Source organism: Tursiops truncatus, chromosome 2 (genome assembly GCF_011762595.2).
Source record: "Tursiops truncatus isolate mTurTru1 chromosome 2, mTurTru1.mat.Y, whole genome shotgun sequence".
In the NCBI taxonomy this organism is placed as follows: Eukaryota; Metazoa; Chordata; class Mammalia; order Artiodactyla; family Delphinidae; genus Tursiops; species Tursiops truncatus.
Window position 1 is genome coordinate 152,280,278 of NC_047035.1, and position 19,074 is coordinate 152,299,351.

At 49.1% G+C, this 19,074-nt stretch overlaps 1 protein-coding gene across 3 annotated transcripts in view; it reads right to left on the reverse strand.

Annotated features, from left to right (window-relative positions):
* Window positions 1-2,920: 2,920 nt before the first annotated feature.
* The window catches only part of SFMBT2 (Scm like with four mbt domains 2), a 205,719-nt gene continuing 189,565 nt past the window's right edge, over window positions 2,921-19,074 (reverse strand). For all 3 annotated transcript variants that reach the window (XM_073801524.1, XM_033852337.2, XM_073801525.1), the window contains 3 exons: window positions 18,726-18,989; window positions 17,845-17,970; window positions 2,921-7,815 (listed from right to left, as the gene is read on the reverse strand). In XM_073801524.1, the coding sequence (XP_073657625.1) occupies window positions 7,675-7,815; window positions 17,845-17,970; window positions 18,726-18,989 (531 nt within the window). In that variant the 3' untranslated portion in view covers window positions 2,921-7,674. The remainder of the gene's footprint in view (window positions 7,816-17,844; window positions 17,971-18,725; window positions 18,990-19,074) is intronic.

Here is a 19,074-nt window from a genome sequence, read left to right on the forward strand (position 1 = left end):
TGTGCCCAGTAACCCCACCCCAGGTTTCAGAGGTTCACACTTTCAGCATCGGGGTCCTGACTCTGCAGAAGGAAAACTGTCAGGTCTGCACGTTTCACACCCTTTGCAGCTCTGCCATCCTTGTGGCCTGATTTTTCAGCAGGTCTTCCCTGTGGCTGGCATCTTTGAAAACCGCCTTCCTGAGCCTGCCACTTCCCTTTTTCTTTATTAATGTCACTGTTCTCGCCCACAGCCTTACCTTCCACCTGCTGCTTATCCAGAGGCCAAAGCTTTAGTGACTGCAATGCTGCTGTGGGGATCTGTCATCCCTGTACTAAGAGCGACGGGGTCCCTACTGCTTTCAGACGGGTGGCAATCCCATCCCAGATCCCGTCTGCAGGCTCTGTTTTCTAGAAAACATTGGCACCTATGATCTTACTTGATGTTCCAAAGATAACAGAGTAGGAGGCTATGCTCATATGCTAGTATTTTTACTGTGGAATAAAATACCAGGACAGCAGCAATGAGGGAATATGGAAATCGAGGCAGGGGAAGGAGGGAAAACATATAAAGGTGATATATCAGAGAGTTGGCCTCTAAGAAAACAAAGCTGGTTCCTCCAGTAGGTGAGACCCCTCTGGACAGGCCACACAGAGAGACCACGTTCCTGCCAGGTCCCTCCCACTTCCTTCGTGGATCTGAGCTGGTGTCGTTCTAAGGTACTCATGCCTGGAGAGTCAGCTTGGATCACCCAGCCCTTCTGGTCAACTGCTGTCCCCGGGAGCCAGATCCTGTAGCCGGTGGTATGTATTTCATCTGAATCCAGAAATGGTGGGATGGGCACCAGCTCTCAAGGGTTTGATTGGTTTGGGCCTGGGTATCTGAGGTTCCCACTGAGGAGGGAGTGAAGGAAGCAGTTAGTGGTGGCCCAGACATTCCAATGAATAAGTGGTTAAGGGCCCAGGAGTCGATGGTGCCCAGTGAATGGGGATCTGAGTCACCTACTGTGGGCCAGACTCGTTGCCTAGAATCACACACGACTTCTAGTCCTGTCAACCCTGGATGGATATGTTACTCTCTACCTTCTACAGAAACAAAAACTGAGGTTTTATGTTACATACCTGGCAAATGCGAGAAAAAGGATTTGAACCTAGGACTGTCCGAAAAGTACAATTTGTACTTTTCCTGCAAGCCAGTGCTATCTGTCTCCATCCGGGTCTCTCTCTCTGCAACGTACACCTAGATAGACGTAGCGCATCTGTCACTCCCAGTTTGAAGCCAGTTATCTGGCAATAAAGCAGATCTTGAGGCTGGGTGGGAAGGTGGGGTGGTGGTCATCGTGCTTTGATCTGACTTCAGAATAACAAAGGAAGAGCGTTCTTGGAGAATCCACATGGCAGAGGGCACTTCTGACACAACCAAGGAACCACATTACATGGGATGTGTGGCAGCTCGGGCTGGGCTGACTTCCGGAAAAGGTCTTGATGAAGTTACTCCCTAGTAAATCTTTGTGGCCCATCTATTATCTTGATGGAGTATTTTTACCCACCGGTTAAATGTCCAGCCTTCACGCTGGAGTCACCCAAGGTCACATCCACATACAGTATTTTATTTATTTATTTTTTTGCAGTACGCGGGCCTCTCACCGTTGTGGCCTCTCCCGTTGCGGAGCACAGGCTCCGGATGCGCAGGCTCAGCGGCCATGGCTCACGGGCCCAGCCGCTCCGAGGCATGTGGGATCTTCCTGGACCGGGGCACGAACCCGTGTCCCCTGCATCGGCAGGTGGACTCCCAACCACTGCGCCACCAGGGAAGCCCTACATACAGTATTTTTTAATGCAGTCTTTGCACCCCCTTAAGCAGGATGCTGTCCCAGAGGCCTGGAATAAAGCTGCAGCACCAGCTCAAAGGGGAAGCAGCTTCCAGTGAACTGGGAGCTGGAAGCAGCCTTGCGAGATGGCAGAAGAATCAGAAATAGGCTTTGGGTGGCCACACGGAGAGAAACGTAGATATTGTTTTGCATTAATTCATTCAATCTAGAAGTCTGGAAAAGTGTTCGGCTTTCACTTTATTATAAATTTAGTCTTTAGATTTGTTGTCAAGGGTCTTCATCACAAGTAGAAATATGATGGTCATATGTACTTGGCCACATAATCCTGCCCTAGATGCTTCTAGAAGATGTTGAGAAAACGAACAATATGCTTCCCGCTCTTGTCTGCCCTCGTCGGCTTTGTTTTGTTATTAAATCTTTACTAGGAGGCAAAGCTCCCATAATTAAAAACCAAACAAAAAAATCTATATGCAGAACTTGATAGCCAGCAGGGCCAAAGAAAATGTTTAAAGCGAAGTAAGATGCTGGAGATTGTCTGTGGTTGGAAGGAAGAATTGCTCAGCACTCCCCCACCTCCCTTCCCTAAATGCCCCTTATTCCCCTCACCTTATCTGTCCCTCGGTGATGCTACCAGAAGGGGGAGGGGAAAGGAGCATCCGAATCTGGCGACAGAGACAGAGACGGCAGGATGGTGCAAAGATATCTCTTCCTCTTCCAACTTGGATGCCTAAGACCTATTTGTGACACTTCAGGGACAATGAAAAATGTAAATATGGCTGTTTACTTATCGTTCTCATAGACATAAAGGAGTGTTTCTACTAATACACCAGGTAATCATAAAATAACTAAACTAATGGAAAATGGGAAGGCTAGAGGCGACCGTGAGGATGTATAGTAATGTTTTAATAAAAAGAATAAACCCAAGTTCCTGAGTAAAAGGATCCAGAGCTAGCAGGTGACCTTGAAAGGTAACATAGGATTTTGAGAGCCATGGTTATTAAAACCCTATAAACATTTGCTTCAGTGCATGGTGAGAAAAAAAAAAAATCTTAATGCAAACCTTAAAAACAATATTTAATAACTTCCCACATAAAGACACAAACACCACCATAGAATTTATTCTCACTTTATTAACAACGTGGCTTACAATTTTTTTCAAGTAAAAAGGGTTTTTCATTTAGAATAAAAATTAAAATATAACTCTGATATAGATTTTCATTTATTTACATGAAAACATATATACAGAATACAATCTTACAGCAAACCACAACATGCCCTTTGTCCTGCAAATATCGAAAGTAAAAACACCAACTTTTCCCTTTTATGCACCAAAACATACACAAGATATGAATCAAATTCCAATACAAACTATTCAAACTGGAATGCAAAGCAGTAAGAGGGCTTTCGTCACAACTAGGGGTAGTTTATGCTTCTAGATATCATGCTGGTTCCCATTTTGAACAACAAATGAGATGATGTTTTTTCTGTCATTTAAAAACTTTTGTCTCCGATTGCCCATCGTAAAGTGATTTTCAGCCAATGTTTGTTAGGACTTTACTTTTTCTTCAACACATCTCTTCGGTCCACATGAAGTACCCACTCTGCCTGGTGATGTAGGTCTTGGCCTACCGGGACTCCCTGGTATCCTAGCCTTTTTTTAAACAAAACCAAGAAAGTGGAAAGTCTGCAGCTCAGGAAATTGTATTATTACTGTACATCTAAACCAGAGATTCTTTTCTTAACCAAAGCCCAAGGCAGCATCATGTGTCAACACTTAGAATTTTTAGGTGAATTAGGTGGGTCTAAAATAGCACAGTTGGATCTTACCACATCGTGTCTGGGACACATATAAATCAACTCTAGTGATAAAAGCTACGAGAGTCGCCCAACGTAGAAACTCAACTAAGTTGGAGTAAAGCAATTTCCAGAAAACTCTTTAACAGAAAAAAACAAGTGAAGGAAAAAGAGAATCATTACAGTGTAATCGTTGCCAATAGAGCCTCCCTTGCTATTTAGTTACTGCACCAGAGAGACACGGGCAGTATGTATGTCTCCCCAACGATTACTTTTCCCTCAAAAACTACAGATACCTTAAAATTTACTATTTTTCCCTTCAAATAATTGCACGCTTAGCCACAGCTTTCTAAAGACACAATAGTGTAGGACTTGGAGCCTAGACTCACCATCTTAACCAAAAAAGCAACCATGATGCTCAAACCACAAAGACTTAACACTACTGTTTTTATAGTTCTATCTACAGAAATAAATGCAAACGGGTGCTCGACAAAAGAAGTATGAAACCCCTAACGCTTCCAAAAAGAAGGGAGAACAGCCCTTAGAAAGGGGCGTTTGGTTTAAGATAAAAGGCAAATCTCAGAACTTGCCTGATAACAACACTCAAGATTCTGTGACACAAATTAAGGAAACTAAGACCAATCTTCAAAGGCTGATCAAAATCAACCTTCCAGAGACTTCAGTGTGGGGCAAAGGGGGCAGTGTGAAAGGCCTGAGTCATTTTAATTTACTGAGGAACGAATCAAAGCAAACACAAGAAGTCATCTTTCAAATATGATCAAATAAGGCGACGCAACCTAATAGCTGTACAGCTCAAGCACTCTGAGTCATCAAACTTTGATCAAATGAACCTAATTTTAAAAGTGATGGATTTCTCCACGCTGTGCAACTCTGTGGTGAAGGAAACTGGGTTTTTGCTGTTGTTATTTTTCTTTTTAAAGCCAAGAAGTTCTTCCGGAATGGTGGCCTTTCTATGTTTCTAGTTTTGTGGACAGGATATTTTCCTCACACAGGACAAAAACAGTCAAGAGGTCAGAGGTCGATACAAGCTCCATTAGTTTTAGGGCGGGACTCAGTGATGGACTCTCAGCCTTAGAGATGAGGTGGCATTTCTGCTTTTCAAGTGATACACACCGTACATACAGACTGCAGGGTCTGCTCGGCCGGGAAGGGGAACACAGTTCTCGGGCCGTTCCCAGAGGTAATAAGCAGCCCGGTGTATGCCGGACGTAGGTACACAGGGCAGAGGACTCTGACCCCAAAGCGCTGTCAGAGAGACAGTGGGGAGACGGGAGCATCTGGGGATGAAGAGGGGAGGGGGCATTGCCAGCTGGAGTGTTTCAACCAAGAAACGTTTATCTTAGGGGCTGGGGTGCATTGCGGGCTACAGGTGTGAGAGCAACTCTTCCCGCCATAAGGGACGAAGACAGAGTAATGACACTGTAAAATGTTCCTTGAAAACTGGTCCTTTCTCTAAGGCAGAAGCTGGTGAGAGGTGAATCCTACAGAGAAATGAACACCACCTGACACTTCCGCAGCCCAAGTCCTGCTGATGTGAAGAAGCACAGACCCCCATCACAGAAGTCCCCAAAGAATCTGAACTGGAGAGCAACGCTGGCAACACTCAGAGCGAAAGCATCTTCCTGCCCCTAAAATGTTTCCTGGCTCGCGGCAGGGCAGGGAGACGGCATGCAGACAGCCTTTAGGACGCTTGCCCCAGAGCCAGGTGTCCTCTGCCTCGACCGCAGCCGTCTCCCCGCCAGGCACAGGCAGAGCGCATGTGGTTGACAGGGCGGATCCCACAAAGAGACCGAGCACAAGGAGAGTTCTGGGCATCTGGTCCCTTGGGAAGAGGATGCCTCCCGAGCAATGGTGGCCGCGTCTCCCCTGGGCTGCCGGGCGGGAGGCCTCCAGTTCCTCTTGGTGGGCCCCAGGGACTCCCCCTACGCCCCGGAGATCCACTTATTCCCATGCAGCACCCTCTCCTCTGGGCCATTCCTGGAACGGGCACGAGAAGGTGCCATGCATTCTGAAAGGAGGCTGCAGCCCTCACATCCCTTCATTCCCGTCCCACATGCAACGGGAAGAACTCAGCTCAAAAAGGCCACAGTGAAGGATCACAGACGTGTCAGCAACGGGAAAATGCCCCACACCATGGAAAGGATGCCCTTTCCAACTGGTTGACAGCGTTCAACTCCACGGGACTGAGCGTTTAAGGCCAAAAGCACACGGCTGAGGAGGCAGCGGTGGGGAACCGAAGAGAGAAACGGGACCGCAGGCCAGGCTGGGGTCCTCACGGACGCTGCCCGTCTGCACAGGCCAGGCACTGGGCCTCCCAGCAGAGGCAACCGGGCAAGCCCAGTGCCAAACGTTTAAACTTGACTTAGCATCAGCTACAGGGGCGACCACAGTCTCGACCACTAAATGTATGTTTTCTCTTTTCATCGGTAACGGTGACAGAACGTTGACAAAGGTTAGCCTTAGTGACGGAGCCTCTCGAAATCTGACAGGTAACCAGCCCTCATGTGGCAGGAACATGAACAGCTCGTCAGCCAGCCCAGGATGTCCTGCCTGGAACTGCTGGCACTGTCGCCAAAGAGAAGAGGTCAAGGTAACCACGCTCCTAGAGGAAGAGGAGGGTGTGCAGGACCCGCTCTTCCTGGGCAACGTGGAGCCTGAGCTCCCTCACACAAGTTTAAAAAGGCATCTGGGCAACAACCAGCACAGAATACAGTGGTCCGTTTGGGCTTCAAAGAATATACTGGATCCATCCAGGGCGCACACAGACGAAGCACCTGGTACAAAAGACCAGCTGGTCCCCGGAGCCACGCATCTCTCTACAAATGACTAGATCCACTTAATGAAAACAGCCAAGAAATGTCCTAAGCAAACCAGAGCCGGAGTGAGCTGCAGGAATTACACTCTTCTTTTTCTCGCTTTGGCCAACGTGGGCTCTTCCCTGACAGCAGGAGCAGGATAGGGACAGGGGCACACGTGTCAGTGCCACACGCCTAAGAGTTCAAACCGGTTACTCTACCGGAAGGAGATCCAGGGTGATTCAAAGTCAGCCCAGATGACGGGGTCAGTCAATGGCCGAGCCAGCAGAACGTGGGGCTGCCTCCAGGGCCAGGGCCCCTCATCACCCTGTGGTAGAGGCGTGTGCCGGGGCAGGGGTGACTGAGCAGGGCGGGGCTTGGAGAGAACCTCCTCGGGAGACCCGGTACAGTGTCCCTCTAAGGGAAGGAGCTGTTGGATCAACAGCTTCCCTCGGGTTTTTTCTCCACTCTTGTTCTCTGGAATGAAGCTCTGCCTTCAATACACAATTCAAGATGCCCCAGAGGCTAGAGGAGACCCTTCCTGACCTGGTCACAGTTAAATGAGCACATCGGAGGTTCTGTACAAGGCTGCAAGCACACCTCCTCCCTGCAGACTTCCTGGATGCCCATCTCCCTGTCATGACACCCGGCCTTCCTTCTCTGCCCAGACTTCCTGAAGTCTCCTCCGACAGGCGGAGTCGCTCCTTTGCTAACCGCCATCCTGAAACATCGCCTAGAGCTGTGCGTGAGAAATGAGTCACCACCAGATCAAACTGCAGTGACAGGTCCACGCGTGTCGATCTGAAAGAAGCATCTATGGACGTGCCTGGGAACAATGACACTAAAGCCGTCTGCAAGGCCTCCTCCTGGGTCACACCCTAAAAGACATCACCTGCACCTTAGTTTTCAAAGAAGTGTGGGCCTTGGTTTAGGAAACCTTGTTCCGAGGAAGCTGCCTGGTTTGGGGTGGGAAAAAGGCGGGGGCGTGGTCTGCAGAGATGCATGTCCACATCTGCAGGGTATGAGCTGAAATTCACACCCTCCGGGAGCCACTGCTGCGGGGCCCGGGGTGCTTTGGAAACATGGAAACCTCGAGCAGGCTGGTGGGCAGAGGAGGCCCTCGCGCTTCTCGCCTTGTGGGGACACAGCATGTGCACCGCCTCACACGTCCCGGGAAAACGGAAGTTCCAGTCCCGGAAACCTTTCGAGACATGAGGCGCTGCGTCACCGGGACAGCGGGCGGAGCGGGTGGGGTCAGTTGGCGTACTGGGCATAGAAGGCCACCTTGACCCTCTCGATCTGATGGCATAGCTTGATGGCGGGCCCCAGCTTCAGCTCCATGCACTCCTGCACTGTGGGGAGCGTCAGCAACAGGAGCGCCTGGCCGTCGATATCCTGCCAGGAGACAAAGCCGGGTTAGAGCCCAGGCGGGACAAGGTGCACGGGGGTAGGGGGTGGGGAACACGTGAGCCACGGCGGGCCTCATGCCAGGCCCAGGGCATGGGGGCGGCTCTCGTTCCGTCTGAGCCTGCAGAGAGCGGGCCGAGACGGCGACTTGGCTCGATGGCTGCCTGATCTCGTGGCTAATGAAATCTTTCTGCTGAGATAACATTGGCTGCTGTGAAATTCACCAGCCTGGGCTGGAGGGGATGAAGAGCTGGACTGGGCTCTCCCTAAGCCCATCGCCTCTTGCTGGTAAGCCCCAGGCCCCCAGATCATCCTTCCTGGGCTTTCGTGTCCTCCCTCTGCTCTGCTGTGACTACCTAAGCCCTGGAAAGGGCTCTCCAGGAACAAGAGAAACGTTCTCTCTTCCCTGCCAAGCCCTGACAGCTTACCATCAGAAGGGGTGAGAAGATGCCACAGCACGATCTTCCACGGAGGAGGACACATGTACTTGGACATGTGCGTGTGTGCGCACGTGCGCGCACACACACACACCCCGGATTTACAAGCTGTGCCGCCCAGAATGAGGGGTCTGAGGTCTACTCCCTGTGCTATCTTACTTAGCCCTTCTGCATCCATACCCAGGGGTCCCCACGATGGAGATATTCACTCAATCACCGTGAAACTGCATTCACTGTAGAAAGAAAGGGCACGAAGGCTCAGCCCAAGGCTTTACGATCACCCCAGTGGGCTTTGCCTCTCACCAGCTTGCTTCCTGTAAGAATCGGGTTTATTTATCTAGACATCGTTTGATTGGGTTACTGAGTGTCAGGGCAACCCCTTTTCCTGTTCACCCAGGCTTCATGTTCTGGAGGAAATAAACGAGGGCCCAAGAGCCTGCAGGCCCGAGGTAATGATAAAGGTCGTGGTGGAACAGGTGCAGACCCTGAAGCCGGCACACGCACCAGGCTCTCCGCCACGCGGAGAAGCAGTGCCCCAGGGCTGCCGTGAGCCACAGAGACGCGGCAGCCCCACCATCGACGCAGGCACGCATCTCAGAGACCACGTGTCGGTGAGTTTCACACAGGCAGCTTTTTTTCTCAAACTAACGGTTTATTTAGCTGTCTTGAAAGCAACTAAAGCAAAAAACCCCAAAATGGGTATAACTGTTAGCCTTGCCTTCAAAGACTAATGTTAAGGATGAACAACATCATTTATTTGATAGGTTTTGAAAGCCACCTTGATGCACTATTATCCCCTAAGACGTATGGAAGCCATAAAGAACTTAAAAAGCATCAATGCAAATGCCAGTTATTATTGTTAAATTATGGACAAGCACTGGCTGTGATGTGTGCGACTGTAAGCCACGTCTCAACCAAGACTCAAACTTGACCTCGTCAAACCACAAAGTGAGCAGAGCGGCCTTGAGTAGGCCCTGAAAGCAGGAGACAAGCTCATAAAACTGTCAATGAATTTCTGATGCTGTATCTTTTTTCCCTTTACATGTGCCTTTACACGCTATTTTACATTCTTTTCACATGCTACCTATAAGACCACGAAGCAAATAATGGTACCCCGTGGCCTGGGGCCTGTTAGCTGAGTCCACTTTCAGAGCCAAATCCACATATATTCTATTGAAACTAGACCTGGAGAGTGCAGGCCAGCAACACTGGCTGATCTAATTAAGATCACATAGCTGGTGAGAGACAGCGGTGGAACTACAATCATGGTTTTCTGAAATTCAGCTTTGGGGGGAAAGTTGTAGCTTAGCTCTTCACATCTGCACCAGGTTGTGATGGCTATCCTTGGACACACAGATTAATTACAATTGAAAATCACCCCTAAAATATTTGTGTAACTCTCCACAGTCAGTTTCAGTGAAGGTGGCTGCCATATGCCTGCACCACATTGAGTGGAGGATGTCACTGATTTAATCACTCAGTGGGCATTTATTGAGCACCTACTAGGTGCCAGGCACTCTGAAGGCCTCTGGGTGCATCACACTGAACAAAACAAAGACTCCTGCCCTGGAGACGCCAGGAATCTTAAGGGAGGTAGACAAATAAGCAGACCCCTATGACATAGGGAACTTAATGTATGGACGTAGTGCCACAGGCCCCATCAGGCCAGGCTACAGAGCCGAGCTTACAGGAGTCAAGGAAGGCTTCAGAGACTGGACGATGAGGTACTCAGACCTAGGGGACCAGTGGGAAGTATTAAGGTGAGGATGGACTCAGAGAACAAAAGTGGCTCATCAGTGCATGGAATTCAAGGGGCGCAGGGAGACACTGAAGGCAGAATTGAGATGGGCCCAGACAGGAACTGGGGACTTATTCTGGAGATGTGTGATAAATAGTCACTGAAGGACGTTAAGCAGATAAGTGACTTTATCAGGTGCGTCTGCAACCTAATATTGGCCACAGGGTATCAGAATGAATTAGGCGGTAGGGTGGGGAAGGGATGAGAGGCTGAAGGCAAGGACCTTTATTAGGAGGTGGCAACCTGAGTCTGCTGAGAGAGCGCGTTGGCCAGAACTCGGCTGCTTCCCGTCGGATGCATTAAAGTTTACTGTAAAGCAGATAAACCAACCACAAACCGGGGGGAAAAAGCCTGCTACGTAAACAACTGACAAAGGACGGCAGCAGTATCCAGAACACAGAAGGCGCTACTACAAATCAATAAAAAGAAGATGAACTTTTTTTTTAAATTAGGCAAAAACCACGAGTAGGTATTTCACAGATGAAACAAAAATGGTGAAAAATTGAAGAAAAGATGCTTAACCTTATCAGGAATCAGGGAAGTGCAAATTAAGCCCACACGACAATATAATTCTATACCCACAAAAGTTAAGAAGTCTGACAATATTAAGTGTTGACACAGAAGCTTCTGCATGACGAGTAGAAAGGCACCTTCATATGCTAGTCTGGGAAACATTTTGGAGATCAAACAAGAGCACGATAAACACAAAATTCAGAGTAGCATTAACCACCAGTGGAAATAAAGGGGAGTGTGAGAGGGAGGCTGGCCTTGGTACATGCAGCCATGTTGCAGGGTTCCTGATTCTTCCTTGGCTTAGTGGCTTCCATGGGTGTCCCTTTTATTAATAGGCCCCATATGTACAAACAGTACACATACTCTTCTGTAGGCACAGACTAGTTCTCAATCAAAGCATTTCAGTGCATCTGCATCTCTGATGTGAATCGGTATTTCTCACTGGTTTTCTTTCTGAAGTGAAAGTTTCTACACTTTCCTGACACACCACAGCCAAGGAAAGAGAAGGAATGCCTTCCTAAATTCATGGATCTTAATTTTGGGGGAGGTGTTATAAGCCTTTTAAAGCTGTTTTCATGTCTTTGCCAAATATTTATTAAATTATTCACATGTCAGACCCCAAAGGAGATGTGGGAGATACAAAATGAGTGAGACTCGGCTTCCGCCTTCTGCAGCGGGGAGCAGAAACACCTGCGCAAGTAGCTACCAACAGCAAATTTGGAAAGATACCCAGAGCCAGAGATGGGCCCTGGGACACTCGCCCCGGCTGGGGGAGCCAGGGTGGCCTCACGTTTGATTGACTGCCTTGCGATAAGGCAAATCAATGTAGGCATGGGGTTTTGTTTTCCCCTGCTCTATCCTCAGCACCTAGAAAAATGCCTGCCGGGCACATAATAGGTGCTCATTAAACATCTGCTGAATAAATAAATGGGAAGAATTGGCCTCGGTAAACTTAAAAGTCAACAGAAGGGTAAAAGAAAAGGGTAAAAGATGGAGAAAAGGAGGTGAGGAGCAAGACAGGGGTGGGGATTAAGAGCCCCCAAATAGGCAATATTTTGAAATAACTATAAACATAATATAACCTTTAAAAATTGTGAATCACTAGTTGTACACCTGACACTTACACAATATTGTGCGTCAACTGTACCTCAATAAAAGTTGGGTTTTTTTTTTAAATAAAGGAGAGGGTAAGAGAGAATCTGGAAGGTGAACAGAAGTGGAGGAGAAAGAATAGGGTATTCTTGGGCTACCGTAGTCTGTTCCGGCTGCTATAAAAGAACACCATGGGATGGGATGGTAGCTTATAAACAACCAGCATGGATTTCTCACAGTTCTGGAGGCTGCAATTCTAAGATCAAGTAGATCCAGTGGGGTGTCTGGTGAGGACCTGCTTCCAGGTTCATAGACATCTCGCTGTGTCCTCACAGCAGGGAGGAAGCTGTCTGAGGTCTCTTTTTTTTTGCGGTACGCGGGCCTCTCACTGTTGTGGCCTCTCCCGTTGTGGAGCACAGGCTCCGGACGCGCAGGCTCAGCAGCCATGGCTCACGGGCCCAGCCGCTCCGCGGCACATGGGATCCTCCTGGACCGGGGCACAAACCCACGTCCCCCGCATCGGCAGGCGGACTCCCAACCACTGCGCCACCAGGGAAGCCCTGAGGTCTCTTTTTTAAGGACACTGATCCCATCGTGAGGGCCTCACCCTCATGACCTCCCAAAAGACTCACCTCCAAATACCATCACACTGGGGGTTAGGATTTCTACATATGGGTTTTGGGGGAGACATAGACATTCAGTCTATAGCACAGACACCACAAGCAGTGTCATGAGGCTCCTGCAGGGCGAGCTGTGCCGTCTGTCAGGTGAGCTGGAATGTACCAGAATGCACCCCCCCCAGTGCTTCCTGCGAGGTGCCTCAAGCAGGCTGACAGGGACCAAGAGTAGCTCCTTTAAGTCAAGTCCTCAGCTCCCGAGGGCGCCCTACTCTCTTATGGGAAGAAATGAGGACGATGACAGGGAACTGACTGAGCGGCATATAGCCTCAGAATAAAAACTCACATCCGGTGGTGAGGGGGTCTCCAAATCCCCAAACAGAAACTCAGAGATGGTCCTTCAGCTTGTCTTTTCCAGGGCAGAGAGTGGGAGTAAACGCAGTGTTTATGGAGCTTTGAGGACCATGGATTCCTTCCCATACAGCCCAAGTGCTGACCTGGGGGATCCACAGCGCCTTTAATCAACCACGAAGACACGCCGGTTTACATACGCACAGAGTCTGATCCACTTCCATAAATGACTCCCCGAACTCTGACCTCCTGCCTGTGGGGACAAATGTGCTTGGTCCCGCGGTCCTATAATTGACTGTGCAGTCAGCACCAGGCTGGCTGCTGCTATCAAATTCCAAGCTCATCGGAAGAGTGACATGACTTCGAGAAACACAAGACGCGTTTCCAAGTGTGTGGCGCAGCATTCAGAAGCGCACAACGGACACGCAAGGATTCCCAAAATGATGAGGTGTCGTAAAATATGCCTGAGATAAAGTGGGGCCTCAAGATTAAGTGCGAAAACTGCCAAATTACTTTTACAAAGTTGGATAAGGAATCTGGGCTCTTTCCCAGGACACTTTTTGGGAAAACACATTGTTTGGACAGGTAGCATGACTGACTACCAGGCACGCGGACCACGCGTGCCCTGCTCTCCAACCTCGCAGACAGCAGCTGCGCCGGGGACCTCAGCTGTAAGCCCACCTCCCTCACCTTCCTGAAAAGATCCCTCGTGTGTGCTCTGGCTCAGCTGACCCGGCCTCACTCCCGCAGTCGGCATCGCCTTCTACGGCCTGATTCTAGGCTATATCTTCCCAGATTTCTCTGCCTACAGCTGCGTCCTCTCCTGCACCGAGGATGACGCTGTTTCAGTCTCTTATGTGCTGCTGCCAGCTGCTGATGTGTCTGTTGTCCCCAGTCGATCGGGAGCATTTAGAATTGCAAGCATCTTACCCACCTTTGTCTTCAGGCAGCTTTTAACAGAGTGCCTTGCACATAGGTTATCTGTAAATTTTTGTTGAGTTGAGGAGCGATCTTACACATCATCGGCTACCAGGAAATCAAGGGCTTTCTCAGTGATTCACCTCCTCCGACTTGGAGAACCCTGAGCATCAGAAGGTCGTGACCTCCCATCCCACGCCCACAGTGCCCAGCACCACGCCAGCACACATGTAGGTGCTCGGATGACGGCTGATCCTTGCAAGAGCGATGGGAGATTTAGAAATGGCACTTAAGGCAAGGAGAACACAGGCTGGGGCATCTGTGAGCTTCCTCAAATTTCCTAGAACTGGGGTTCCCGGCATGGAGAACTAACCTGCCCTTTATTACGATGGATATATTTCAGCCCTCTGTCTTGGAAACTCTGGATAAGAATGCTAAAATGGATACAGCTCAGGGGTACTCAGCATTTTTACAAAGGCAGAGAGGTATTTGTCTGTCAGATGCCAGGCTGGCAATCTAAAAATGTGGTTTAACTAGAAATAAGAATGGTGTATTTAAAGGGAGAGTTAAACAAAATTAGCAAGAAAATTCCACCTGCTGATTGCATCATTAGGTTTTTTTTTTTTAAATCTATGAAGGTATGCAAGTTATAGAAGGACCAGCAAACTGTAGTTTGAGTTCTGCAGAATTATCTTAGCAAATGAGTTGGGAGAAATAATGCGTTAAATTCCAGCTACTGGAGTGAAGTCATGCAAGTCACCACTGTAAGGAGTGAAAAACTGAGGGGGCGGGGGGACCCCCCCCCTTATAATCCCTCTCATCGTAGCTTTTGTTTTGGTTCCAAAGAAGTTATTTTTTTCATTGATCATGTAGTTACAGACCTCACAGTTGATTTAATTTTTAGAAATATGCTCCCATATAATTCAGAATGGCTGGCAAATCACTTGTTCTGTTAAATACAGAATTACCATAAATGGACTACTCATTTTTAAGAAATGAAATAAGATAAAATACAGAACATAAAAGTTATACTTAGTACATGGGAAGATCACATTTATTTTGACACAGAGGTCAGTTTAGGAGTTGGTGGTTCCTTAGAGGGGATATTCAGGGCTTACAGAAGTAGAAAGAGGAGGGAATTAGTCTAAATGTGGATTACACCTGAAGCATCCTGGAATTTCTTCATTAAAAGTAAACCACTAGGGCTTCCCTGGTGGCGCAGTGGTTGAGAGTCTGCCTGCCGATGCAGGGGACACGGGTTCGTGCCCCGGTCCGGGAAGATCCCACATGCCGCGGAGCGGCTGGGCCCGTGAGCCGTGGCCGCTGAGCCTGCGCTCCGCAACGGAAGAGGCCACAGCAGTGAGAGGCCCGTGTACCGTGAGAAAAAAAAAAAAAAGTAAACCACTAATTTGGGTAGTTTGCTTATTGCATGGCTCTGATTCACAAAAGGTGAATGAATAGGCAAAATTTTATTTAAGACTTTCCTGCTTTTTATAGACGTGTGGAGTTTCCCTGTATAATGTACATATTTGCAACATGAAATTATATAGATTTTTTAAGCAGTTACTATAACATTTCAGAGTTAAAAAGCATATATTCTGGTAATGGGAAGTTTATAATTTTTCTAAATGCTCCATGATTACGGTAGTCTCTGAATTTATGACTCAGAATCCAGGGAGTGAAGGCACGTAGCTGTGACTCCACGCGCTGTGATTTCTCTCACATGCTGGTGGATAAACCCCCAGCTCCTCCTCATTCATCTAAAAACTCATACGACGCCTGGAGTGACCCACTGGAGGCCCCATCAAATCAGAGCTGTGGTGTTTGGCCTCAAAGGTGATAGAACAAATTAGTAATTAAAGGTCTGGTTGAACAAAATACACGCTCAGGTGCCCACGGACTTCAGGTAGCCCCGCCGGGAACAGCCTTTTACTGTGACAGATGAAACGGTCTAACATAGAACTTTAAATAGAAATAAGACTATAATCGATTAAATTCTACCTATTTTTCTCTCTTATGAGAGAAATAAGTAGGTATGTAAGGCCAAGCTTTTAGGTGATGTGAGCAGATGCCCCTTGTTGATCCTAGAAGTGGCCGAGTGTCGGGAATGTTTCCTTCTTAGATGCCTTGGCTTGGGAAGGCACGAAACTTCCCGAGATGTTGTTATAAACAGGGATTAAAATCCAATTAAGGATGATTCAGTATAAGTAGTATTTTAGCCTTTTTCACAAATCAGCTTTGTCTTCACCTTCTTGCTTATTACCAGATATTTATATTTATTATATATATTTATATATATTTATATTTATTGTCTGCCCTTCACAGCACAAATAGCGTCTGTTCTTTGTCCCACGAGAGGCCCAACTGGAAAGCATCTGTCAGTTCAAAGTGGCACGTGAGTCTCAAAACAAGCCCTGAGACTAACACAGACCGATACCTTCTGTATCTGCCTCGTGGATACTGCAAGGTCTGTACCAGACACTCAGTGGGTGCAGACTGAATGAACCTAGGACCGGCTGGAACACGTGTTAAATCCGTGTCATCAGCACTCGTCCCGTATACAAATGCGACGCTGTTTTCGAGGCGCTGCTAGTAATAAATACCAGACCGGAAACATGCTGCATCGGGCCACGTGCTTTAAGCAGGGTTTCAACCTTCTGCTCTGTTCTTGTTTGCAAGACCGAGATGCAGTTTCTCAACAAGCCCCAAATCATGTGAGTCCTCACGTTTCTCACAATTCTCTTTCTTTCCTGTTTGTGTGTTTAAATGAAGGGACATGCTCATTACCACGTTCTTTACGGACAAGGAACCTTTTTCTTTTTGTCTGCTTTTAAGTGTCGCCCAGAGTGTCGCAGCTTGTCAGACAGCGAGGAGGTGGCCTGGCCTTCCAGCCACCATTCACTCGTTCGGTGCACTTACTGGGTGTCTACAGAAGACGCTACTATTCCATCAGTGGAAACCTTGGGAACACTGAGAACTCCCCTCTCCTGGGAGGAGCTGCGAACCACATTAATTTGCTTTTTATAATTCGTTACTGCATTTTGGTGGCCTTGGGAGAAAATCTGAGAAGTTCACTGGTTACAGGGGAAATCAGAGGCCTTTCTTGTTTTCTTAATGATTTAATGCTTGAATTACCCTCTTTCTAGACTATTGGTTTGTATAATCTAAAAAAAAAGCCAGATGGACATATATTTAATTTATGACGTGGAAAGCAGTACTTTAGTGAAATGCAAGGTTGTGAAAGACGCTTACACTGTGAAACAATGCAAGAAATGTCAATGCAACAAATTGAGCAAACATGGTAGAGCACGTGACAGGCTTCCACTTGAACTTTCATGTGAGGCCAGTGAGAAGTGTGCAAGGTGGATTATATTTAGAGTGGGGATTTATTTTCATACTAACTTAAGGGAAAATATAGATTAAAAACCCTCCTTCCTTATGGCATATCATTTCATCTGCTAGATTGAAAACTTTTAAGATATAAATTATATCAATAGTTCTCCCATTTATCCATAATTTACCGTAGTACCTAACATACCATAGGCTTTAAAATAACTTACAAAGAAAGAAGTGAAGGAAGTAAGAAAACTGTGACAAAAGCAGCATTAAATAAAGCGCAATGGCCCGAGGGCTTCTGCCTCTCGGAAGGTCAAGTAGACGTCTCCCTCTTTCTCTCGAGAAGTAAAAGCCCTGAATGTTATAAATAAGACAAACATAAGAAGACTCTGGAAGGTGGAGGAAAGAAGGCAGACCAGCCAGGGACAGTGGGACTCCAGATCTGACACGGTAGCCAGTCCTTTGAGCTTTCGTTTTTTGGCCTCCTGTGTCTTTAGTGTTACACAAGCTGGCAGCCCAGAAATGCCAACGGGCACAAATGAAAAGAGGGCCAACGGAAGCCTGTTCTCTCTACTGGAAAGGGGGAGCTGGGGAGACAAAAGCCTTTCAGACGACAACTGCTCTACCACGGGACAACGCGCACCCCACCCGCCAGCCAAGGCAGAGCTGGGAGCCCTGACCTCCAGCCAGGCCAGGCTGCATAAGACCCAGCCCTCACCAAGGGGCATCCAAGAACCCCTAGTAGAGGCCGGAGCTGCCGTCCCCACTGCACGGCCAAGAGACCCCACGGAGCTGCAGGTGGGACCGCACGTGGAGCCCGGGTGTCCTGCTCCCCTGCCCCCAGGGACGAGGAAGCCCCCCACCCCCTGCCGAGGCCAAGCCCCAGGAAGCCAGCTGACACAGAAGACCCGGAGGCTCAGAACCAGAAGAGCTGCTGCGCAGCGGAACCCCGTACCTGCTCCTGAAATATTTTGGCCAGGGGGGCACAGTCCGTCAGCTTGATGAACCTCACCACGTCTGTCACCGACCACTCCAAGGGGTTGCTCTCCAGGACCAGCCTCTCCTCCTCCTCTTGCTTCACCTGCAGAGGGAAGGGAAGCAGGAGGCTGTTTTCTCACTTCCCGGATGGCAGGACCCTCTCTGAACCCTGAGGGCTGGAGCCGGGCTTTCTGGACCACTCGCGGCCTCCTCACGAGGTACCTGGACAGGTGCAGAGGCGACCGGTATCCAGGGATGCTCTTAGCAACTCGTCTGGGTTATGACTTTGCTCCAAAGACTTGTGTATCTTTAGAGGTTAAAAAAAAAGGCACAGTGATGGCCGCTGTTGACCCCCAAGTTCAGGAGCTCTGGGGCTGAGTGCGGGATCTCTGGTCGAGGAGGAGACAGGGCAGGAGCCGGTGTAGGCGCGCGAGGCCGCTATGCCCCCAGTTACGTGTGTGACGCTGGTGCCAGCGACCTTCCAGCTGATCGTGTAACACGTGGGCTCAGGGGAGACCAGATACCCCGACTACACACTTTATAGCATCACAAGGTCTCCTGAGGAGGGAAAGCCTAGTGTTTAATGAGACCTTGAGGACTTATTCTGTCTGTTCTCCTGATCCCTGTGGTTTTAAAACCTTCCGGAAAAGGAGGTGCTATTACTTCTCCCAGAGCCCCATCCTGAGGTTCACCATCCTGCTCCGTGGGATGTGGAATCACCAAGCTTTCTGCCCCTGATTTAGCAACACAGCCAGAGCAGCTGCCAGTGTTTAACTTAAACAGGGGTCCCCCAAGTGAGGTCCCGTGCTGCCCCACTGGGGACACCAGACGGGCCAGCTGAAGTGGCCTGAGCTTTACCTCCGCTGCTTCCTGGCTGGAGGCCGGGCCCCTGGGGGCCCCCTCGGCACTGGGGGTGGCCCGGGCCCTCCGGCCCCTCCGCGTCCTCTCCATGGGCGCCCGGCGCTCAGGCTCCGAGCCACTTCTCAGGGTCACGGCCCTCCGGGGCCGGGTGGAGGGCACCTCGGCCGAGGATGTGTCCGTCTGGTCATCACGGAGCTCGGAGCCGGTCTCCTCACTCCCGGTGTCATCGTCCAGGGCGTCCGCATCCTCCTCTTCACTTTCCTAGGAGGACGGAAGATGCACTGAGGCAGTGGGGAAGGGGGCCTCCGGGAAGGCAGGGGAGGGGGCCTCGGGAAGGCGGGGGAGG